This window comes from Equus caballus, chromosome 17 (genome assembly GCF_041296265.1).
Source record: "Equus caballus isolate H_3958 breed thoroughbred chromosome 17, TB-T2T, whole genome shotgun sequence".
Lineage (NCBI taxonomy): Eukaryota > Metazoa > Chordata > Mammalia > Perissodactyla > Equidae > Equus > Equus caballus.
In genome coordinates this window covers 66913515-66939606 of record NC_091700.1, presented here as the reverse complement: position 1 = coordinate 66939606, position 26092 = coordinate 66913515, and the positions used below count along the sequence as shown (strand labels likewise).

Genomic DNA, 26092 nt, shown 5'->3' with positions numbered 1-26092 from the left:
ACAATGTGAATATACTCAATACTATTGAATTGCACGCTTAAAAATGAGTAAGATGTAAATTGTATGTTTTACGTTTTACTACTATTAAGAAAAAAGTAAGAAGTAAGGTGAAAGGAAAAGTGAAAAAGCGAAGATCTAGAAATTTGGAGGAAAGGTAAAGGTTGTAGTGATATTAAGAAATGAGTAGAATAGACTATATGATATTAAAAAAAGACCCATCTCTAATTTTTAAGACATTAAAAAAAATTACATCATAGTATCTGACCTGCGCCCAAATTCATGAAATAAACATTTACTGCTTAAGTTCAAGGCACAGTGCTAAATAGTGAGGACCAAAAAATGTATAAGAAACACTCTTTGCCTTCAAGGAAATGGACAAGTAAACAATTATTGCAATATATGGTAAGTAGAATTAAAGAGATTAAGAGTACAGAGTACAGATTATTATGGTAGAACAGAGACAACTTTCTGGAAGGAGTAACCTTTGAATTACAGATTCACAAATATCTTCCAAAAAGCTTTCATATCACAATCTAACTCTGAGAGTTATTAATAGTTACTATGGTAGTAAATTATATAAGGAACTTGTGTTTTTTTAAGAGTAATTCATATCTAGAAATGAAAGGAAGGAAGGAAGCAAAAACTAGGGATTTGGAGGGAGGAAGAATTCCTCTATTTTTTCATCACTGTATTTTCTATTTCTTAAATTAGCTCCAAATTTTCCTACTTCTGTGCCCTTGTCCACACATTACTTTAACCTGGATAATCAATCAGTATTCCTTTATTTTAAAATACGTACATATAATAAATGGGGTTGATTGAACTAAATTGTGAAATGATTTCAGATTAATAACTAGAGGTGAAAATAAAAGATTTTCTTCTAGCATTTTAGAAGGAAACAAATTATGTCTATAAATTCATTTGGTTTTAATGAATTATATGGGTATCTTGGATTTAAAATGCATGTCTGAGAAAGGCCATTTTCATAAGTCTTTGCTGCAGAAAGTCATATATTAGAAGATGTAGCCAAATGAAACAAAAAGAGGGGTTGAGATTAGGGTTTTCAAGCCAACAATAGATTTATAAGGATATATTATTATCAAAGGCTTTTGCTGTTCTCTCACACTCAACAAATAGCCTATGCTATTGTGACCTTCAAAGAACACACGGGACAGATAGTATTCTTTTATCATGTCTACAAAGATGGTCATTGATATGTGTGTCAGTGGTTCTCCAGCAGGAGGTGGGGGGCGGGGTGATTCTGCTACCCAGGGGACATGAGACATTTTTGGTTATCACAACTGGGGGGATACTACTGTCATCTAGTGGTGGAGGCCAGAGATGCTGCTAAACATCCCACAATGCAAAGGACTGCCCCCACTCCCACCCCAAACAAAGAATTATCAGCCACTATGGCAACAGTTGTTGAAAACCTGACATATATAAACAGATTTGTTTTCTTTTCTTTCTCTCTCTCTTCTCCTTCTTTCTTTTAAATTTATGTCTTGAATAGAAAGGAGCATATTTTATAACCAGAAAAAGAGACAATCCTACTGATTTTTTTCTCATTGACTAGAAATTTGGTTCACACTGCATTTCAATCAGCACTATTTTGACCAATGTCCCGAGACTCTCCACCAGATTTTCACTTGCCCGATGGACTAACAGACTTTTCACCAGATTTTACTGGTCAGCGATAATATAAAATGTAAGAAAAAACACAGCCCAAAGAAAAAATCAGCAATTCATATCCACCTACATAATACCTGACCACCATTATTGGGCATTTGAAGTGCCTTCTAGCAGATTTCACAAATGATTCTTAATTTTAAAAAGTGTTTGGTGTCTTGGTATTTATGTTATAACATTTAAATTTGGAATTTATATAGTTAAAAGATATACTCACCAATATAATAACTAACCAAAATATTTATATACCATGTAGTTTAAAATGTATTGAGAATTACAAAAGTTCCAAAATTTAAATCATAGAGCATATATTTATTTTGTAACAAAATAGATAAAACCAAATGTAAAGTACACTGTTTGCACTTTATACATTTTGTTTATTATGCTGAAATCTGTTAATTTAACACTCAGTTAAAATAAACTTCAAATTAGTTATTTAAAAAATGCAAAGTACATGATTAAGATAAACTTTGTGTTCATCAGAAAAAGAACTTCAGGGTAAATAACGATACAGCAAATCTGTCCAAAACACTAGGTCTTCATCTTTTGTTTCTTAGACCATTCAGGTGCTTCTTTTTTGGTCTGTTTAAAAAAAAAAGAAAAAAAGAAAATAAAGTAAAATGCTTACAAGCAGGACAAGAGAGGCAATTCAGAGAACTAAGTACCTATATACTTTGGACTTTTTATGTAAAATGACAGTAAATAATTGCTTTTCTTATTTCAGAAGGATACTTAGGGGCAAAGGTTTTTATCTTTTGTCAGAAATAATCTCCCACCTGGTATGTCTGTGGAAAAAATACACAGTTGTGTTTTCTGGCTCAAAGCCTATATTTAACATTATTCTACAGAGGTGTGTATTTTATGACTTGATTCTATTTTCAAAGAGAGGTATAAAATAAAGCACACAGCTTCTTTCTAGTTGTCTTATCTGTCTATACGTGGATATTCATTCACTCAGCGTAGATATTTACTGAAGACTCACTGGATCCAAATCATTGTGCTCTGGATCTTCTGAATTGCTAAGTATTTACCAGAGTACTTCCTGGGTTTACTGCTCAATCATTTCAGTCTAAAAAGAGCCCAGCTGTACAGAGTAGTAAGAAAGAAAGCAGGGGAGGAGGACTGTTACAGAATAAAGTGCTCAGATCTCCTTCTATAAGGCACTGATTCCAATCAAAACATCCTATTTTATATAATATAATAAATTAAATATACAGTTTATTGCTTTCCCACTTATACCTGCTTAAAACTAGGAGGGGCCACATTCCTAAATATATATACATGCATTTACATATGCATATAAATAAGTATGAGTTTATAACTTTATCTTTTTTATACTATTTTACATGCCATAGCTGATGCACAAAATGTTGGAAGTGACCAACAATCAGCTCCTCTTGACTTTGTCCATACCTTTGGCTAGGTTCAATTACCAGCAGAGAAGCCAGTGGACACACCCCCTCCCTCCTCTGCCCTTATCTTTACACCACAGCTCTAACTTGAGCTACAAATACTTTTCCATGATAGTCCCCACAGGCAAACTAAAATTCTGTAGGTCAAAATGAACTCCCCCAGTCTTCCCTATTCTCTCTCTTGGTGAGTGGTACCATACTTTGCTCAGCCATCTAAACTAGAAATCTCTGATTCCTCTTCATCACAGATTTCTCTTTCTTTTCACTGGCTACACCATTTTGAACAGCCTCTAACTTTTATTGAATATCTTTTTAACTCTTCATTCTGTTCCTATGTTCACTTCATCACCTTACCTTGGGCCCTCATCATTTCTGACTTGACTCCTGTAAGAGCTTCTTAATTCTGGCTTGGCTCTCTTCCGTTCTGTTCAATTCATTGTCCACAATCCTTCCAAGCTTATCTTTCTAAATTGCAAATCTGCACTAAAATGCTTAAGTAGCTCTTTCTTTACAAAAAAGTCCAAAGTCCTTAGCATTAAGGGTGAAAGAAACTTCTATGGCAAAATAAGGAAATCACAGGGAAAGGCCAGATACTGTCTACCAAGAGAATTCAAAGGTGGCCAAGGCTGACCAAATCCAAAAGAAACCAAAGTCCAAACCAGAACGCTGGTTTATTAATTGGTGATGAGAAATGTAATTATCATTTGGCCAGGAGTCCCTGGTAGTTTTACCAGTCTCTTTTTTAAATAGTCACAGATCATAGGGAAAGGTCAGAGTAAAACCGGGGAATTGTGGGTTCTTATACAATCAGATCAAGAGGTTTGGGTGACTGGAAAAGCTGAGGCAATTAAAAGTCTAAGGCTCTCACAGTCAGAGGAGAAATGTCTATGCCAGTGTTTGTGAAACTGCGAGTCTCTTCAATTATAACTCAATAAAACTGGATTAAAAAAAAGAAACTGTAGGTCTCAACTTATGGGTAATAAAATCAATTTAGTGGGTAAAGACTAGAATTGAGAGAAAAATTAGACCAGAAAAGAAAATATCAAAGTACCTGCCATAGTAGGGGTAAGTCCGTTTTGAGAAACTGTGATCATCAGTAGGTCACAATGTAAAATGGTTTTCTTAATTGTGGACAAAAAAATCTGAAAGCCACTTCTACAGACCAAGCTACAGATCCTCAAGCTTATAGCAAAGGGTATAGAATTTGTACATCTGCATTTCCTCAATCAACTGACACTAAAAGTTTTATTACTACCATGTGTGTATGAGAAGAAGGTAAATAAAACTTCTGATATTAAAAGGGAATCTTAAGGGGCCGGCCCGGTGGCACAGTGGTTAAGTGCGCACGGTCCACTTTGGCGACCCAGGGTTAGCCGGTTTGGATCCCGGGTGCAGACATGGCACTGCTTGACAAGCCATGCTGTGGTAGGTGTCCCACATATAAAGTAGAGGAAGATGGGCACAGATGTTAGCTCAGGGCTAATCTTCCTCAAAAAAAAAAAAAAAAAAGAAAGGAATCTTAAGACTCAAAAAGGGCAGTACAAGAATTTCAAAGGCAGATGGTTCTTCCTGACTCCTTTTATCTGTGTCTGGTCCACTGCAGACCACGTTCCTGCCATCCCCTCCCCCACCGTGCAGTTTCTTCCTATGTGTTAATGAAGTAGATTTGCCACAGTCAAATGTACCTCTGTCCTGGGGATTAACTGCTTTTCCACTTCATAAACTGACTTTTCAGATCTTTGACCATAACCATTTTAAATTAATTTCAAGCTTGTTCCCAGAGGACTAATGTTTGTTCCTTATTCCTAGGTTACTTTGGGAGAACTTCACTATCACTGTCACGTTCTAACTACTTAGAAGACAGGGCCCTTTAGATGGCTGCCTGAGGATCCATCGCCATCATGAATGACACAGTAACTATCTGGACCCGGAAGTTCATGACCAACCGACTACTTCAGCGGAAACAAATGGTCATAGATGTTCTTCACACCTGGGAAGGCAACAGTGCCTAAGACAGAAATTCGGGAAAAACTAGCCAAAATGTACAAGACCATACCAGATGCCATCTTTGTATTTGGATTCAGAACCCATTTTGGTGGTGGGAAGACAACTGGCTCTGGCATGATTTATGATTCCTGGGATCACACAAAGAAAAATGAACCAAAACATAGACTTGCAAGACGTGGCCTGTATGAGAAGAAAAACACCTCAAGAAAACGAAAGGAAGGCAAGAACAGAATGAAGAAAGTCAGGGGGCCTGCGAAGGCCAATGTCGGTGCTGGCAAAAAGTGAGCTGGAGACTGGACAGCAGAAGGAGTAAAGATTCTGCAGTGACTTTATCTGTGGTGACTGTGCAGATTTTTCATGAGAGGATTAATAAACTAAACTTTTATGTGAAAAAAAAAAAGAAAGAAGACAGGGCCTTTTAGGCCCTGGCCCATACTTGGTTCTCTAATCCTATCTGTTGACACTTTCCTACGAGAAATAAGTTATTCGTAGTTGAGATTAGTTTACTAGCACTTCATTGAACACTCACTCTGTGCCAGGTCCTTGTGTTAGGTACTGGGGATACAAAAATGAATAAGACCCTGTAACACAGCCTACGGGTTGCCTAGCCTATATCTATTTTCCCCTTCTTAATAACAGAACTCTAATTTTATTATGAGAGTAATGGGCTCAACTAGTTAAAAACTGCATTTATCAGGGCCAACCTAGTGGCGCAGTGGTTAAGTTCACATGTTCCACTTTGGTGGCCCAGGGTTTGCCAGTTTGGATCCCAGGTGTGGATGTATGCACCACTTATCAAGCTATGCTGTGGCAGGCGTCTCACATATAAAATAGAGGAAGATGGGCACAGATGTTAGCTCAGGGCTAATCTTCCTCAAAAAAAAAAAAATCCTACATTTATCAGCCTCCCTTGCTGCTAGGTGTGGCCATGTGACTAAGTTCTGGCCAATGGGATATAAATAGAAGATGTTGGGTAGAACTTGAGAGAAAACGCTTTTAGAAAGGGAGACAGTATTTTCCTCATTTCCTCTTGTTTCCTGCTTAGAATGCAGATGTGATGGCTGATGCTACAGCAACCATCTTGTGATTCCGAGGAAAGAAGCCATAAACCAAGGATGGTTGAAGAGAAAGGCAGAAGGAACCTAGATTCTTGATGAGTTCACATACTAGCCCTGAAATGCTTATCTCCAGGCCTCTATCTGAGAGACAGAACGATTGGCTTAAGCTGCTGAACTAGCAGTAGAACACAATTCCTAAAGACTGACTCTTCTCCTTAAGTACGTTATAGCATTTATTTTGCTTTGTGTTGTATCTTCAGCACACAGTAAAGTATCTGGCGTGCCGTAGGTACTCAATGCCACAGTTCCTTTGTTTTTTGTAGCTGGAGCACAGTATAGAACAGTGGTTAAAGAACAAGCTCTAGAATGAAATAGGCTCCAGACATTTAACTGCAAACTTGGGCAACTTGATGACTTCTCACTTACCTCATATGTAATATGGGGAGAATAAAAATTACTGTGCTGGATATTCTGTGTCCTTCAGATCTACTCTCCATCCTTCTCCATCCTACTCTGAGCCCCAGGAGACTATTTTCTGGTTTCAGATTAGGTTCAGTCAATGGGATGCACAGCGGGCTTGTAGGTGGGAGGAGAAAGAAAGCTGCAATATTTATTCCCCAGCTCCTCTTTGCCTGACCATGGTTTGGTAGTGGCTAAATTCTTCTATAGAAAACCACAGTTTCCATAAGAAGGCTCCAATCCCTCTCCTTGCCCCTTGAAACCTAGAAGTGGTTACAGCTTTGCACAGTTACTAGTCCTGAAATGTTCATCATCACTTGGTTTCAATCGGCTTGTAAACAGCCTCTTCAGAATGTGATATCTATTTCCTAAAAGGACCTTCAGTGATATACAGCAATCTACATTAGAGGGTTGTTGAGAGGATAAAATGAGATAATGTATATAACAGCATTTAGCTCTTAGAAAATGCTAACTGTGAATAGTATTTCCACTTGATGTTCTCTCTGGCTGAAGAGCTCACACTTGTTTGTTTTTCAGGACTCAGCTCAAAAGTCACCTCCTCTAGGAAGCCTGCTCTGATACTTCAAGGCTTCCTTTGGTGTTCCTTTCAGGAGCTTTAAGCCTTCACAACTAGACTTTTGGTGGTGAACATGATGCAGTCTATACAGAAGTCGAAATATAATGATGTACACCTGAAATTTATACGTTATAAACCAGGTGACCTCAAAAAAAAAAAAAGACTTCAAGAATTAACTCACTGCATAAGTATTACAATTGTTTACTTGAATCAGTCACTCAATAAATGCATCCCTTGAGGGAAGTTATAATGTTCAATAAATGTTAAATGAATAAATTTATTTCTATTGTCATTTTTTAATCTAAACGCTCTCCATATTAATGAGAGTATTCAGTGGCTGATCCCTATATTATCCACAGTTTCGACATTAGATACAATTGGATGCTAGATTTTTGAATACCCAATTAATATTTCTTGGCCTAGACTTCAGTTAGTAAATGTAAGACAGCTATCTTATAATTTTTTCTAACTATATAATCCAAAATAAAGTTCAGTGGTTATATTTTATAATAATTTTCTCTGGTGGTGTTCACATTTTATCATAACTAATATTTAGAAGCACTTAATTGTCAAGTCTCATACTATAAAATCTCACTTCTCTTCATGTCTCCAAGAGACAAATATGCAAAGCACGTAAGAGGCGTGCTTACGAAGTAGGAGGCGCCTGCTCTTCCAGCTCCCTTATGTGTCTCCTTCACTCTACTTTCACTTGGTTAGCAAGTATTATTTTGTCTTCCTTCCTTCTTTCTCCTGTGGGAGTGTTTCTCACTCCCTCCAATTTATCCCTAAAGCTCCCACTTCCTTTCCCTCCACAAACCTCTTAATTTCTGTCTGAATTAATATAAAAGTCTGTTGCCTTTCCTTCCATTCCTCTAATTCATCTTTCTCTGCTGCTGTCTAGATCTGAGAATACCAACGTGACCCTCACAGTATTCTGTACCTGCCTCCTATTTAGCATTTATCACACTGTATTATGCGATACCCAGTGTCCATCATTAGACGCTGGGGCACTCAAGGGCAGGGGCCCTATGCCTGGACAGGCTTAAATAAATGAACACTTTCAAAAGAATGTGCCATAGACTCAAAAGAAACTTCTATAAGAATTCCAACGTGTTTTGAGATATAACATGGAAGAACCTTGAGGACATCATGCTAAGTGAAATGAGCCAGTCACAAAAAGACAAACACTGCAGGATTCTACTTATGTGAGGTATTTAAAGTAGTCAAACTCACAGAAACGGAAAGCGGAACGGTGGGTTGCCAGGGGCTGGGGTGGGGAGGTGGGAGAGAGGAGTTGTGGTTTAATGGGTATAGGGTTCCAGTTTTGCAAGATGAAAAAGTTCTAAAGATCACAACGATATGAATATTCTCAACGCTACTAAACTGTACCCTTAAAAATGAGTAAGATGGTCAATTTTATGTGTTTTTTATCACAGTAAAAAACAAACAAGCCAAAAAACCAAGAGCCTTTAAAAAAAGGTTTAAGAAATGGTAGCAATACTGAAAAAGTGTATTGTTTCCAATGCTAGCTACTTGGCCTTTGCTGTTAAAAAATGTTAAATTATTTTATTACATATTTTGTATTCTATCTAAATAGGAAAAATGAAAAAAGTAATAGGGCCTAATTTTTTACATATTTAATAGCAAAGCAAGTTGCCATCAGAATCAGTTTTCACCTGAGTATGCTGTCATTTAAAATTTCCTTAGTATCAAGAGAAAGATGACTTCCAGCAAAATCCAGCTACTCAAAAATCTTGAGCATACGTTCTTACTTTCATCAGGTCTTTCTTTCTTTCTTTTTTTTTTTGAGGAAGATTAGCCCTGAGATAACTACTGCCAATCCTCCTCTTTTTGCCGAGGAAGACTGGCCCTGAGCCAATATCTATGCCCATCCTCCACCACTTCATACGTGGGACGCATACCACAGCATGGCTTTTGCCAAGCAGTGCCATGTCCACACCTGGGATCCGAACTGGCAAACCCCGGGCCGCCGAGAAGCGGAACGTGCAAACTTAACCACTGCACCACCGGGCCGGCCCCTCCTTCAGGTCTTTACTTGAATGTCCCCTTCCCAGAGAGGCCATCCCTCCCTATTCCTCACCTGCCTCCCTGTTTTATTTTCTCCATAGCAATTGTCATGTTTTAACTTCCTATACAATTTATTTTTTTGTTAGTTTATAGTCTATATCTATCCAAGAATGTAAGCTTCATGGAGGCAGGAATTTTTATATTCTTAATGTCTAGAACAGTTCTTGGCACAACGTAGGTGCTCAATAAATATTTTTTTGAATAAATGAATGAATGTTGTTTGGGTCTACTATGAAAGAAGCCGCTCGGTTCTCTTTAAGTCTGGACATAAAGTCTCCTGAGTCTATATTGCAGATTCCCCTATGCAATGTGAAAGAAACTGCCACTACAGTAATGCAGTGACATGACTCCGACTCATCAGGCAACATCACCTTTGAGGAGCACGGTGGGTAGTATTTATGATTCTAAGTAACATCGCAATTATTGAGAGGAAATGATCATAACCACTAAGACAAGGAAATAGCATATTCTGCTGTATGAATTCAAATTCACTGATATGTTCAATCTTTGTAGTGGTAAACTTCTGCCCTCAGACATATCATTGTCTAAAATTCAGGTTATCTGGTAATTGCACTAAGATAGAATATGTCACAGTGATTTCTCGTCTACATTACTATCTAAGTCTAATCATTACTGAAATTCAAACAAATTCCATGTAGGTAACAGTAATTCTGGAAAGTTGATTTCTGATTCTCATGAGATATACATTCTTCATTTCTAAATATTTTGTCAGTAAGGTACTATCCACTAGTGACAGCCCTAAGTTCCGGACACTGGAAGTTTCTAAACCTTTACGAACTCTGGATCAGTACTGAGCAACTAGCATAACACAGATCACGGAATGGCAAACCACAGTCCATGGTCTGCTTTTGTATGGATTGCCTGAAAAGCACGGATTTGCCTTTTTTAAAGAAAGGTAAAAACAAACTAACAGAATACACAGGAGAGACTGCAGGTGGCTCACGAAGCCTAAAACAGTTACTGTCCTGTCCTTTAAAGAAAGATCTGCCGAGTCCTGATAGACGACTGTTAAAGCAGACATGACATAATTCAGATACACAACTGACCATTTTTTATTTTGGTAATCCCACTCTTTCACCTATTTAAAAAGTAGTGTTTCTTTTCTATTACTCTCTTTCTTGTTTTTAATAGATTGGCACCTGAGCTAACATCTGTTGCCAATCTTTTTTTTTCATCTCCTCCCCAAAGCCCCCCAGTACACAGTGTATATACCAGTTGGGAGTGTCTCTGGTTGTGCTATGTGGGACGCCACCTCAGCATGGCCTGATGAGCGGTACCATGTCTGCACCCAGGATCCGAACCAGTGAAACCCTAGGCCCCTGAAGTGGAGTGTGAGAACTTAAGCAACAAATTTTGTTATGCCTCTTCAGTTATTAACAGAGTTAACAATTGAGGATGGGCCTTATTTTCTGACTATTTTACATTGTTTTAAAATTTAAGACTCTCACAGGCTCCATTATATGAAATTTTTTCATATATATATGCATGTATATAAATATATATACATATTGTTAACACTACATTAGACATATAAATTATTTAAAAGTGACCTTTTATATTGGGAACACTGCTTTAATTTTTATGTGCTGGTTTAGGTTATTTATATTTGTAATTTTATAAAGAAAGAGTACAAATTAATGAAAACCTTGGATTATTACAGGTGTGTTAACAGGCCCTAAAGTGAACTGTATTCCAGATTTAGGAAAGAGCTCAGAGAGTTGTGGTAAAAACAAATGACAGGATTAACTGGAAACCAACCGGAAGTAATTTACTCTGTTATAATGTGATTTTGGAGATAAATAACTGATAACACAGGCATCTATGTGTCATCCAGAAGCAGCCAACTAAAACACTAATACATAACTGGGGATAATAACATAGAGAAAGTATGTTAAAATGAGAAAGGATGACTGATAAAGGCAGACGTAGTAAGCCTGGCGGATTATTCATGGCATCTAGAGAAAGAGCTAGAAATTACGAATCTGTTAGAGTTCACCCAGTGCTACTTTTCTAAAAAAGAGAAAGAGTATGTCTAGTAGACATAATTGCTTTGTTCTCCAAAAAAGGTATAAGCTGGGAATCAAAGAAATAAACATTTCTGAGTCCTCATAGGCAGCCGCAGGGTCCGAGTGAAGTGAGCCTAGGAGACCTGACTGGCTTTCCTACCAAGTGAACGAGAGCGCACCTGAGATCACTCAACCCTCACTGCCTGCTTCCATGCTCATGAAGAAATTCTGTGTTTCTCACTTAGCTTACCTGCTAAATTACATCAGGAGGAGGCTGCAATTAGTATTCTTGACACTAGAAATTGAAAACTTATTTTTTAAAATGTAAATGTACAGAGCTGGGTATCCTGAAGTCTGGGCACACTCTGCTGAGATAAATCTAGATTCCACATTAAAAAGTGAGAGCAGAGCTTCCAAACAAATGGGACAAGAAAGTGTTCTAGGTATGATGAGCTATTGATCCCCTCAGCCCCCAGACATGGCTGCAGTCCTTTTAATCTACCAGCTAAGTTCATTCAACCCTGCTGTGCCATACTAATATTATACTTTTCTATATGTGTTATAACATGAAAAATATTGGGAGGCACAGAGTTAGGACATGACTGTGGTAATGCTGTTCCAGTGTGGCATCCTCTGTCACTTATCTTAATGCATTCAATTGCATTTATTGTATTACTATATTACAAATAACTGCTAAATTCCATTTTTGATGAAATTATAAATTTTTCCTGACGAATAACGAGAAAAACTGTTTTTATAATCTACCTTAGAAAAAAATTTAAAAATTGTTGTAAAATATACATAATATAAAATTTACCCTCTTAACCATTTTCAATGTACGGTTCCGCAGCATTAAGTGCATTCACATTGTGGTGCTCCCATCACCACCACCCATCCACAGAACTCTTCTCAGCCTGCGTAACTGAAACTCTCCACCCATTAATCACTAACTCACCATTCCCCCAGTCCTGGCAACCACCATTCTACTTGGTGCCTCTATCAAGTTGACTACTCGAGGTCTATCCTGTCTACTTTTATTTCCCTTTTGTCCTAAGGGAAAGTGTTAATGGGTGTGGAAATGACTAAAGTTAGACATAAGAATGTAGTAAGAAAGGAACAAAGTCTAGATATGGAAAATACATATTAGACATCTTATTCTTGAATAATGAAAAAGAGCACAAATTAGAAAAGATTTTGTGAATATTGTACTTTCTCTGCCCTTGGAATTTCTCACTCTCTAACCCTCATTGTCATCTGTCAAAATCCTAGACATTCTTCAAAGCCAACCTCAAATACTTTTCTTTTCCTGGAGCCCATCAACATCACAGTATCTACTCTTTCTTTGAATTTCCATAGCAGTTTGTATTTCCTTTAAAGCAGTCCACCCAATTTCTCCTTACACTATTATTATTTGTTTACTTATCCTTGATCCTGGAGGAGAAGCATCTTTAAAGCTGACTCTATATCTTAATGAAAAGATGATATATAATGTTTAGCACAGGTTCTTGCATATAGTCAGTACACACTTATTGAACTGAATTATACTTACTTGAACATTTTTTCCTTCCAGATGACCACATGTAGCTTTCTAAATCACTTCTAGAGAATCATGTGGTTCATATAACCACTTATGTATAAATTACATAAACTTAATTTACCCATCCAACATATGCTAGCGAATGTGACAACCAGTACAGGCCAAGGCCTGGACCCGGCCATAAACTCACTGTAATCCAGACACTTCATACACTGTGCACTGGTGCTACACATTCTTATTATGTTCCCTATCCTTCTTTGAGCCTAAGGCTCTTTCTTGTTTTAATGCTTATAATCTACTTGGAGACAAGACTAAGAGCAATGCTGCTAATATCTGCATTTTTAAGCAAGTATTGAGAAAACAGTGACAATGTTATAAATCCTGGGTATAAATGGTATTTTGGAAAAGGATGACAGCAGAAAAGTAGCAAAAGATATTCTCATGCTGCTCTGGAAGGAAAGAGGAAAGTTGCTCCAAAGAGGATTAGAATAGCTCCATTTGTTTCTAGGAAGGAGACAGATAGGCTAGAAAAAAGGGCTAGCATAGCTATAAAGCTACCCTGAGAGAGAAAGTAGACGATTAGTGAGAATGAACAGGTGTTTCTGAATGGAAGAGACTGAGTGGTGTTGCCTGTTGCAGAAGCAGCACTAACCATAGTCTTGGGAGTTGTTGCTTTCACTCTCCCTCGAGTTTAACAAGAAAGTTCCCCACCCAGTTTAGAGTTTTAACGGCTAAGAAAATAACTAAATTGGGGAGGCAAATAACTGTTTTGTTCTGTTTTTTAAATCCTCAGTTAGCAAATATTTATTGAGTTTCTGCTTTGTTCATGTGTTCTGCAAGGCAATGGGAACATAGGTTCCGTCCTTAAAACACTTACACACTCTGTGGTTCAATCTAGTCTTTGTTAGTGCATTCAATGTCTGAAAAACAACTCTGCCACATCTGTGATTTCAATCGTCAGAGCCTGTCTATAATACGCACCTTTTGGGATGGTCTTCATATATAAAGATCACACGAGCACTACAAAATGTTCATACGAATGTAAAAGCACGTAAAGAAAATGCCTCAAGCTCTTCCTCCTCCTCGTCCTCTACATGGCAGTTCCACTCCCCGCCATGGCCCAGTTAACAGTAGTTTTGTGTGTTTTCCTCATATTTTCAATGCATATATAAATATGCATTCATCCAGCACTGAATTTAATATCAGGGAAAAGTACTAACAGCAAATAATTTCAGCCAAAAGCTCTCGAAGTAAATTAGAAATGTTTCCATTTTAGCTATAAAACCATAAGGTTATGAAACAATTAGATCTTATTTTCAGATATTGGCATCATAAATTCCTTATTAAAAAAATCAGAGAGGATACAACAAAAATCTTGTTATGGAAAATTGAAAATACTCAAAATAATAACTGTAAAAATTATGATGCCTTAAAAGAATGATAGCATGTTAATATAAAAGAAGTCCAGAGGCCGGCCCCATGGCCGAGTGGTTAAATTTGCGTGCTCTGCTGCAGCGGCCCAGGGTTTCGCCGGTTCGGGTCCTGGGCGCAGACATGGCACCGCTTGTCAGGCCATGTTGAGGCGGCATCCCACATGCCACAACTGGAAGGACCTGCAACTAAGATACACAATTATGTACTGGGGAGATTTGGGGAGATAAAGCAGGGGAGGAAAAAAAGAAAATTGGCAACAGTTGTTAGCTCAGGTGCCAATCTTTAAAAATTAAAAAATAAATAAATAAAAGAAGTCCAGACCTCATTTCATATAATCTCCCTCCTAATTTTACAGATAAGAACCAGCTCAGAGGGTTTAAACGACTCACCCCAGGTGACCCAGTCAGTTCACATTACTAATTCTGCATTATTAGCACATAGGCTTGATTTGACTGGTTTACCGTACGTATTATCTGTTTTCATTAGGATATAGCTGAACTCATACATATCTCTTTTGAAAAATTTCCCCTTATTATAAAAGAAAGAAAGTATACTGTAGAAAAAACCCCAGAAAATGCAGATAAGCAAAAAGAAGGAAATAAAAACTACTCAATTAATACTTCATATTTTGAATCTTCTTAATCTTATTCTCACTGCATAAACTTATCTTGAGGTACCAGAGAAATCTTACTGCTACTTATGTACTGGTTACAGTCAGGATTTTAGGATATCAGAATGAGGTTACCAAGCTAAAGTCAGAAATGTAGAAGGTCTCGGTCAAAAGGAATAGTTCATTGCTCAGAACAGAAAAGGGTCAGAAAAGCATAGCAGAGAGTGTGACAGGCTTTAAGTATTTGGCTGTATCTTGTGGCTTTCACCTGACCCTACTTTTTCTACTAACATCTATGTATTCAGTCTGCTCTCTTCCTGTAGATTATAATATACTACACATATTGTAGTGTCTGCCATAATCTCAGACCACCTTCTGAGAAAGCTTGCCCAGCCACGGTCCTTCTGAATCAGCAGCCCTAGGCAGCTGTACTTGGTACCATGTGACCCCTGCTCACTAGCAAGGGCAGCCATTCAGAAGGCTGGCTAACAGCCTTAACGATTCTTGCCACAAAGGTATATTACCCAACAAGGATGAACTGTGCCCACTGGATTCTGGAAAATACAGGGAGAACTAGATTATAAGAGAGTAGATGAAGGAACGGCGCACAGAAAACATGTCTCAAGAAAAGCGGCTGCGAGTGGGTTGATGAGGAAGTGGAAATTCTGAGAAAGCAGAAACAAGGAGAAAAACAAAGAGAAGCTGAGGAAAAGATCACTAGAGGAAAAGATCCATGAACTCAGCTGGAGAAATCTGTATAGCTGCCTAGTATTCAGGCTGGTCAATCTAGGATTCCTGTTTTCTCCATTCTGTCAGCTCAGTCTCTGTTACTGCCATGTGGATCCTTAGAGTAACTATCCTTTATTTCATCTAGATTGTAACTCTCTGTCATTTTTTCAAAAAAGGAAGTTGAACTATGTAATCACAAAGCAATCTCTTGCATCTCGTTGATCTTGGGTACACTGTCTAAATGTATAATGAAATCACTTGGGTCAGAAGCTCCCATACTTGACTGATTATTATAATCATCCAAGGAGTTCAAAAAAATTAAGGTTCTGAGGACTCTCTGAATCAGAATATCATAGACAAAATCTTTCTGGTTTTGAGTCTCTATGTTTAGATGGTAAAAATCATGTTTCTTCTGAGAAATTAAAGCATGGATGGGAAAGCATGTTGAAATAAAATGAAATATTTAATAACGTTCCTGTTTTGATTCTGTTGCCTTTTTATTCTTATTTGTTAAAACATCATTTTCAATATTTCCTAATTTATTTTCTCTTTTAATCCAAAATTTTCTAATTCTTGTTCTTTGACTAATTTCTGTGCATATACATTTCTCCCTAATAATGCAATTCAGTTTTGTTAATATGATTGGTTTTATACTTTATGAGGACACGCTTAGAGCAAAATATACCATTTACCAAATAAGAGGGGGCAGGTGATATTTTGCAGCCTCTTATTCTTATGTAATTAAAAAATTATACAAAATATCTTTCTGAGATTCTCATCATTAGGGAGATTGGAGGAGGTAAGTGCTATGTAAAAGCTAATTTCTGGGAAAGTTCAACATATTAACTTGGAAATATAAAACCCAGTTACCAGTTGTAAGATGGTAATATATACATTCAGAAAAGGGGTTAATACAGATCTTTCAAGGTCTTTTCATAAAACTATCAAAATTAGTTTAAAACCAGTATGAATGAGAGGAAAGAAATTTAAGTAAAATATGTTTAGTGAAAATCAGAGATATTAAAATTCTAAGTTACTTTTATTGTACTTACAAAGAGTGTTGGTTGGGGTATAAATATATTGTCTTCATGTTCTCTAGGCACATTTGAAGTCTTTGATTTCTGATTTTCTGTTGCATTTTTTGATTCCGTTTTAGTAAGAAGTAACCTGTCCTCAGAACGCTTACTACGCATATTAGTGAGAATCTGTTTCATCACTGCCAATTCCTGTTGATATACGAAAACAGAAGAAAATATCAAGTATGATTTTAGCAAGCATACCAATAATGATTGATGTTAAAACACTTATTCTTAAAATAGAAGAAAATTTGAGGCAATTACTCTATATAAGTGAGGAAAGTTGTGAAAATAACAACATATTAATGCACAATAATGACGCACATGAATTTCATAGCCATTAATACTTTAAGTATGATAAATAATAAACCCATCCTTCCAGAGTCTACTGGTTCCCCCAATTTTTCTGCACACGGGAATCACCTGTAGAGCTTCAGAAACTACCGACACTGTGTCTGACCCCAGAGACTGTGAGACAACTGGGCTGGGGCACGGCCTTGGCTTTGGGATTTTTTTTTTTAAAGATTTTATTTTTTTTTCCTTTTTCTCCCCAAAGCCCCCCGGTACATAGTTGTATATTCTTCATTGTGGGTCCTTCTAGTTGTGGCATGTGGGACACCGCCTCAGTGTGGTTTGATGAGCAGTGCCATGTCCGCGCCCAGGATTCAAACCAACAAAATACTGGACCGCCTGCAGTGGAGCGTGCGAACTTAACCCCTCGGCCACAGGGCCGGCCTCGGGATTTTTTTTAAAAACCTCCAGGTGAGCCTAATGGACGGACAAATTTGCAAACAACTGGCATAGCTACGTTCCACTGCAGGTTTTCTACACATTTTTGTTGAGTAGGTTATTCAGGCACTTAACTTTTCTCTTCTACCTCTTAAACTTTCCATTTCCGATGGTAGGGAGAAAGAGTCCAAAATTTTTATCTTGCCTACCAATCAGCAGTTCCGACAGTAAGTTTAATATAGCTTCAAGATTCTTCAATCATATTATTCCTTATTCTTTTACAAATGAAAACGAGTTGGCTTTATCAGTTGCCATTTGAACTAAGAATTAATTATGTCGAACTTCTTAAAGAACTCAGATAAAAATTTTCACTCGTTCCCTCTTCCAAGTTTGTTCTGTCTGTTACTTTTTCCCATAGCCAAACCTTTAACATCTAGCACTAATCAGTGACATACTGATTAATTACTAAATTGACTTAAACACAAGCATATGGAGAGAGGACAGACTAAACTCTCCTTTACCTTATTATCTGTAGAACACTGTTGGCTGTGTTGGAGGTAATTTTTTCCTGTTATTTTATTTCATCTACGTGCCAAGACACAAAAGTTACGATAGTAGGAAGATGTTCTGCTCCCTTCTACTAATCTGTTTATAGACATCAGCTCTGTGTCAGAGCAAGTTCCTACAGGCCTTTTTTTTTCTGGCTGTCATTAGTTCTATTTAGAACCATCTAGCTTGAGTGGGTATTTTAAAACAGAGCTATTGAGTTTAAGCCACAGAGCCTTAATAAATGTTAGGGCCAAGAGAGAAGCTGGAAGAAGTGGTGCCGGAATCCTCTTTCTCCTTTCTGCAGTAGTGGGGTTGGCTTGGCCTAAGCACATGAGAATGCGTACATCTTCAGACACTGCCAATCTGACATACTAGTATTTGAGCCTTTTCAGGGCTCTTTTTGCTTTCAATTATGTTATTTCATTTATATGCTACCCTACAGCGAAGTATACAATCATTGATTTAATGTTAAACATGTCTGGTGTTCCGGTAGATTTCAGCTCCTGGTCTGCTTACCACAATGAGTAGAAGGGAAAGGGGAGATGATGGTCTCTCAGCCTATCAAAAGAAAACTTTCCATTCTAAGAAGTTCTTTATACTAGCCATTTGTATCTTTGCATGAAGATAAAATAATAGGAAAAAATTATCTCCAACACAACCTACCACTAATTTACAGATAAATAAGGTAAAGGGGATCATACTTGCTGGGGGAAGGGGAGAGTGGGGGACAATGAGGATGAAGAGGGAGAAATGGAAGGAGTTTCAGGTGTACTAGGCAGAGGGTTGTGGCTGCTGGTGCCCTAGAGGAGGCCAACACATTGTTTCTCCTTGGCTTCCCTCTGCTGCTGGTATAGGAGCAGTTACAGGAAACAGATCATCCCTGATGCTGGTGAGGAGACAGAAGGAAAATTCACATCTTTGCTTTGATCAGACTAGGATCACCCCAATTTAGGGTGCAGTCATAGTACAACTTTTGTTCTTCTGATAATATTAAAATATGTTAGCACGGCTTCTGAAATCCAGGCAAAGAACACTTTATTTTGTTTTTCTTCTTCTCCCCAAAGCCCCCCCAGTACACAGTTGTATATTCTAGTTGTAGGTCCTTCTGGCTCTGCTATGTGGGATGCTGTCTCAGCATGGCCTGATGAGCGGTACTAGGTTCGCACCCAGGATCCGAACCGGCAAAACCCTGGGCTGCTGGAAGCGGAACACGTGAACTTAACCACTTAGCCATGGGGGCGGCCCCAAAGAACACTTTAAAAGCAATAACATTCTGTTAAATTCCTATTAGGATAATACAGCTACAATGGATTCCAAGATAACCTGCAGAACAATTCTGTTCAGTTTTAGCTTGTTTGATCATATAGATGAGGCCTTTTATATCAATGGTAAATTTGAAGAAAGAAAATTCTTTTTTAACATCAAATAGTATCCACAATACCATTACATATGGAACACACAGAAAGTCAAGCACAAGTGGTAGAAATATTTTAGTATTAGATTAGAAGTAAAAGTCACATCTATTCCTGACTCTATTATTAATTGTGTAAACTGAGGCAATCCACTCTGGTTTATGAGTTTCAGTTTCCTAATTGATGAAATGCACGTTTGTGTTACTTTCTTGGATTTTTGCCAGTCTGGTACGTGTTTGGGTATGTTTATTTTGCATTTCTTCTATTGTGAGGTTGAGTAGCTTTTCATATATTTAAGTATATTTCCTTTTATGTTGATATCCTTGGCCCATTTTTCCACTGTGTTATTAGTCATTTTCTTATACATTCCAAGGAGCTCTTTATATGTTAGAGATTTTAGTCCTTTGTAACATGAGTGGCAGTTTTTTTTCCCGTTTATCTTTTCTTCGACTTTGTTTATGCTTTTGGTTTTTTTTTTTTTGCTCTGCAGAACCTTCTGATTCTGACGTAGCTGAGTATGTTAATCTTTAATTTTATGGTCGTCTTCATGTTTTCTTCTTCCATTTTCTTCAAATTACTGTTATACAGGTTTCTTTTTCTTTTCTTTTTCAAACATTTAGATCTTTGATCTGTTTGAACTTTATCCTGGCTTATGGTGAAAGGTGTGGATTCAGCACTTTTCCCCCTATGGCTACTCTGTAATAACAACACGTACTGAAGAGATGATTTTTTCCTTACTGATTTGAGATGCTATCTTTATCATACACTACACTTCCGTAAGTATATGATTTATTTCTGGACTTTTAAACTCTATTGCAACGGTTTATCTGTTCATGCACCCATGTCACACTGTTTTAATGTTTAATAACGGAGGTATCTTTTCAGCTACATTCTTAGGGATATGAGTGGGATTATGTTGCATTAAAAAAAAACTTAGAAAGAACTGACTTTTATGATGTTGAGTCTTTCTTATCACGAAAATATTTTAATATATCTTTCACCTATATTTTTGGCAGAAATTGTCATGCCCTAATTGGTGTTACTATTACAATGAAATAAATTGTCATGATTCACAAGATCCCAATTCAAAACCTGATAAGTTAAAGAAAAGAGCTAGAAAACATATTTCTTACTACAAAATGGAACTCTTTGGTAAGACGCAGTCATCTTGAAATCTTCTGGTTTGTTCCTAACCTGGTTCGGTTCTTGCCATGTTCTTGGTTGGCTCCCGACTGCTGGCTTCATGTCCTATTAAAGATTCTGCTCTTCCTGTTTAGACTTGACTGTTGCATTAATTTCCTCAGCTTTTAATTCTGCTTTCCTCTGTTCTATAACTCCCTGTTCTGATTGGTCAGTAGGCTTATCTGTACTACTGTTTAATGATTTATAAATACTGTTCACCACAGAGCAGAGAGTGTGATTAGATCCCCAGAAAAGGAACTTCTGATGTTCAAAGGAGAATGTTTCAAGTATCAAGTTCAAATGGATTCTTTTTCTTACATTGCATACATTGCTCAAAATGATCCCACTTACTTAGGTTCCTATTTGGAACCTGACTTTCTTCGAGATTTCCCCTCCTCTTCTTAGAGTTCCTGCTTTTCATTTTCACATTTATGGACACAATATAAGCCTTTTTTCATATTACCTAAGATTATTTAGTTTTTTAAAAAAATAATCCTTTATTTATTTTGGTGAGGAAAATGGTTGCTGAGCTAACATCTGTGCCCATCTTCCTTTATTTTGTATGTGGGACGCTGTCTCAGCATGGCTTGATGAGTGATGTGTAGGTCTGCACCCAGGATCTGAACCTGTGAACCCTGGGCCACAGAAGCAGTGTGTGTGAACTTGACCACTATATCACCAGGCTGGCCTATATCTATCTTCTTAATCATGCTGTTTGCTGGGATCAATTTTGTACTGACTGTTTTTACGACTGATGCAGTTGTTACTCTGAAATTTCCTTTTATTGCACATCTTGGCAAGTTCCATTATTTCTTGCATCTCTCTCTCTTTGTTATTTAATGGCATACAATCTAGAAATTTTCTGAGAAAAGGCATTGTGGAAGAAAGTATTGTGCTTTCCTTCAGAACTTTAATAGTATTACTTCTCTGTTTTCGAAAGTCAAATTTCTGAGAACTATGATGCCATGCTGATTCTTATTTCTTTGTAGGTACTTTCTTTCTCTCTGGAATCTTCTAAATTGTTTAGCTTTTCCTTGTTAATTTCCATCTTTTTTTCTTTACCTAAGTTTTAGGATAGTTCGTTGGCTTTTCCTCACATCCTATTACTGGCATTTTTACTTTAATAACTTTGTGATTTTGACTTTAGCAATTTTTGAAAATATCACAAACTATTTTTTGTCCACTGCTGCTTATTTTACGGAAATACAACTTCTCAAATCTTTCTGAAGAAACTAATTACAATATTTTGTAAGTTCTTTTCTGCTGAATTTTTTTTGTTTTCTCTGGAGAAAGGGGTCAGTGTCTCCATTTATTGTGATTTTTTCCCTTTAGTGTTATTAATTTTCTTCCAGTTTTTGATGGACTTTGGTGTGTGTTCCAATTTATGAACGAAGGACCAGATTAAATGTTTTCTTTCTGCTCTTATGGGTCATTCATCTGAATGAAATAGTTGAGTATAATCTCTGAAGATGTGGACAAGAAAATGTGTCTATCAGGCTTCACTCTAGGGTGCTCAGGCAGAAGGTAGGCTCTCTTCTCCAAAATGTAGAGTGTCCTAACCTGGAGCCCCTTCGTTTTGGCTGTTCTAGACTATTCCTGGCAAATGCTCCATTAATTTAGAAAGCCATTTCTCAAAATATTTTTTCAAATTCCTGTTTTTTAAAGTTATAGAAGCATTACTTGTTCATTGTAAATTCAAATACTGCAAAAGTGCCATGCCCCTATCCTCTTTTCCTTTTATCAACTGTTTGAGACCTTTAAATATCATTCTACAACACTGTCTGATTTATAAAAATATTCATTAATTCTGATATGCTTTTATACTGATTTTCAAAAAGCTAATAGAACATATAATTCTAGTATATCAAATACATAAGAAAATTACAGTAACTTTAAGAATGAATGAACCATTCATTAAAATTAACAAATGTAGAATTGCATCTGATCATATAACTGAAACTTAGGATAAAACCAAAATAAAACAAAGTAATAAAAACCACATTGCAATACAATAATTACTCTTCAAAATGGAAGAGTTAAGGGCAAGAACATTCTTATGAAACTTTCAGATGATGGTGATGATGATGATGATGATTGCTACTGTACAAATAATCTCTATAAAAGAGATAAAGTGCTCTCTTGAATCCAAAAGCACATATTTTGGCTACTTAATACAAACTATTTGCATAGAGTGGTGGCATATTAACACAGCTCAACTTCAGAGCAGCTGCTTAACAGTACTGCATAGTTGATGCCAGTAAATTGCTGAAAGTTGTAAACTCTGCAAAGATGTTGGCAAGGGGACACATAGATGGCATTTCTTGATGAAAATAGCTCTGACAAGTATAATTCAAACTATGTGCTCCACTGGAGGTGCAATCTAAGTGCTTTTACATAGGAACAACAATGTATCTTGACTAAGAAGTCAGATAATTCTGTGCATCTCTCCTCCTTGAGGTAACACAAGGTAAAAATCAACCTTGTTTTAACCAAGTACATGCATATTTGTATATTTAAACTTCATCTAAATGGGTATTTAAAAAACATTTTATCACAGAAAATTTCAAACTTACAAAAAGAAGAGAGCACAGCATATGGAGCCCTCAGTTTCTACTGTCCAACTAACAATGATCAACATTTTGCCAATATTGTTTTTTTTTTTTTGAGGAAGACCAGCCCTGAGCTAACTGCTGCCAATCGTCCTCTTTTTGCTGAGGAAGACTGGCCCTGAGCTAACATCCATGCCCATCTTCCTCTACTTTATATGTAGGACGCCTACCACAGCATGGTGTGCCAAGCAGTGCCATGTCCACACCCAGGATCCAAACCAGCAAACCCTGGGTCACTGAGAAGTGGAATGTGCGAATGTAACCACTGCGCCACCGGGCCGGCCCCATCCAATATTGTTTTTTTAAACAGCTTTATTGAGATATAATTCACATACCATCGTTATCCTTTTAAAGTGTATAATTCAATGGTTTTTAGTATATTCACAGATATGTACAACCATTACCACAATGTTAAAACTTTATCACCTCAAAAAGAAACCCTGATTCCTTTAGGAATCGTTCCTCTACCTTCTCTTACCCTCAACTTTCCAGCCCTAAGCAGCCACTACTCTACTTTCTGCCTCTGTATATTTCCCTACTCTAGACATTTCAAATGAATGGAATCATATAATATGTGGTCTTTTGTGACTGGCTTTTCCACTTAGAATAGTGTTTTCAAGGTTCATCATGTTGTAACATATATCAGTACTTCATTTCTTTTTGCAGCCAAATAATATTCTACTGTTTGGCTATGCTGCATTTTGTTTATCCATTCATCAGCTGATGCACATTTGGGTTGTTTCCACCTTTTGGTTGTTGTGAATAAATGCTGCTATAAACATTCACGCACAGGTTTTTGTGTGGACGTGTTTTCATTTCTCCTGGGACTATACCTAGGAATGGAAGTGCTGGGTTATTAACTGTTTGAGGAACTGCCAGATTGTCTTGTCAACATTGTTTTATCTATTTTCTTACCAGTTTCTAAAAAATATTTTAAAGCAGATTTCAGACCTCAGATCATTTCACTTGTAAATACTTCAGTAGAGATTTTTAATACATAATGATTGAAAAAAAACCCAGAAACAAAATATCATTATCATATCTACCACAACTAGTAGTCTAAAAGAAAATGTAAATTTAATTCAGTCATTCATTCTATACTCTAAGTGCTCAATAAGAATTTTAAATTTATTATCAAAGCAAATTTTTTGCATAGTTTAATATATGATTTTTGAAGAAGTTAAAATATACCTTGAATGCAAATGCCACTACACTCTAAACAATAGACAAAACAGATCTTGTATGGCAAAATAGTGTGACAGAATGGTGTCAATATCGACAACTGCAAACTGCTGTGTTCCACAGTCCCTCAGTGTTCTCATCTAATTACTTGATCCCATTTGTAGGCTAATCTCACCCTAGGATTGTCTCTTTGCCTCAAGGGGAGAATATAAAAGTTTTTTTTTTTTTTTTTTTTTTTTTTTTTTCTCTCAAAGATTTTATTTTTTCCTTTTTCTCCCCAAAGCCCCCCCGGTACATAGTTGTGTATTCTTCGTTGTGGGTTCCTCTAGTTGTGGCATGTGGGATGCTGCCTCAGCGTGGTCTGACGAGCAGTGCCATGTCCGCGCCCAGGATTCTAACCGACGAAACACTGGGCCGCCTGCAGCAGAGCGCGCGAACTTAACCACTCGGCCACGGGGCCAGCCCCGAGAATATAAAAGTTTTTAAGCGTGGAGAGAGCAAGAGAGAGGACAAAAATTAACATTCACTGAGTATCTGTTTTGTGCTAGGCTTTGCGCTAAGTATCCTACATAATAATTTAATCCTCTCCCAAATACCAAGAGGTGAGTATTGCTTCAGTTTTGAAGTTGAGGAAACTGAGGCTTAGAGGTTTTAAGGAATTTAGGGAAGTTCATTAGCCACTAATAAGTGAAACTAGGATTCAAATGCAGGACTTTCTGGGTTCAAAGTTGTCATTATTTACACAATAATGCAGATGCTTTCTATCAAGGCCTTTGACACATGCACAAACCCAGGTTTGGATGGGATCTTCAAGTTATTTAACCCATCCTTCATACAAAATAAAACAAAACAATAATAATAACAACAAAAAACCCAAAACCAAACAAAAGTGCCTCTCCTTATGATGTCTGCCCTTAGGTTTGAATTTCAGTCTTCGCAGACGTGTAAACAAGTCTCCCACCGCCTCTTTCACAGGACTGATCTGAATTTCTTATATCTCTCTAAGTCTTTTCTTCTCTAAACAACCCCAAGTTCATTCATCTCTCTCATATGACGAAAAATAATTCTTTCAAAATCCTGATTGTTTTCCTCAGATGACCTGGTATCGGAAGTTATGGGCCTAGAACAGGATAAAGAAAGAAGTCCTGGCAAAAGGAGAGCAGAATGAGGCCTATCTACTCCTTATTTAAGGCATATTTAAGATGACATAAACATTTTTGGAGCCATATCTTATCTACAGCTGAAAGCTTAGTGAGAGTTCAAGTGTTTACATAATTGAGAGACAACTGTGCTGTCACAGCCTAGGGGACATAACTGATCACCAGGAACATTCTTCCCTGAACTTGAATACAACCTTGAGGCCATTCTCAACAGTGACCCAGGTAGAGGAAGTTAGTATTAAGACACTGAAGCAGGCCTCAGTTGAAATCTACTGCCATTGTTGACTTGGAAGTGTGGGCAGGGGCCAGCCTGGTGGCGCAGTGGTTAAGTTCGCACGTTCCGCTTTGGCGGCCCGGGGTTCGCCAGTTTGGATCTCGGGTGCGGACATGGCACCGCTTGGCAAGCCATGCTGTGGTAGGCGTCCCACATAGAAAGTAGAGGAAGATGGGCAAGGATGTTAGCTCAGGGTCAGTCCTCCTCTGCAAAAAGAGGAGGATTGGCAGCAGGTGTTAGCTCAGGGCTAATCTTCCTCAAAAAAAATAAATAAAATATTACACAGATTTGG

At 37.3% G+C, this 26092-nt stretch overlaps 1 protein-coding gene and 1 pseudogene across 5 annotated transcripts in view; one reads left to right on the top strand and one right to left on the bottom strand.

Moving 5' to 3' along the window:
- Window positions 1–1980: 1980 nt before the first annotated feature.
- Window positions 1981–26092, bottom strand: part of PIBF1 (progesterone immunomodulatory binding factor 1) — a 175516-nt gene continuing 151404 nt past the window's right edge. For 3 of the 5 annotated variants that reach the window (XR_011427825.1, XM_023621682.2, XM_070239852.1), the window contains 2 exons: window positions 16680–16853; window positions 1981–2271 (listed from right to left, as the gene is read on the bottom strand). Coding sequence is in view for 2 of the 5 variants with exons in the window: in XM_023621682.2 (XP_023477450.2) it covers window positions 2221–2271; window positions 16680–16853 (225 nt within the window). In the remaining 3 variants the exon portion in view is untranslated. Of the gene's footprint in view, window positions 2272–13835; window positions 14474–16679; window positions 16854–26092 lie in introns of all 5 variants that reach the window. The other 2 variants (XR_011427823.1, XR_011427824.1) reach the window with 1 other exon arrangement.
- Window positions 4988–5493, top strand: LOC100051999 (small ribosomal subunit protein eS24 pseudogene; annotated as a pseudogene).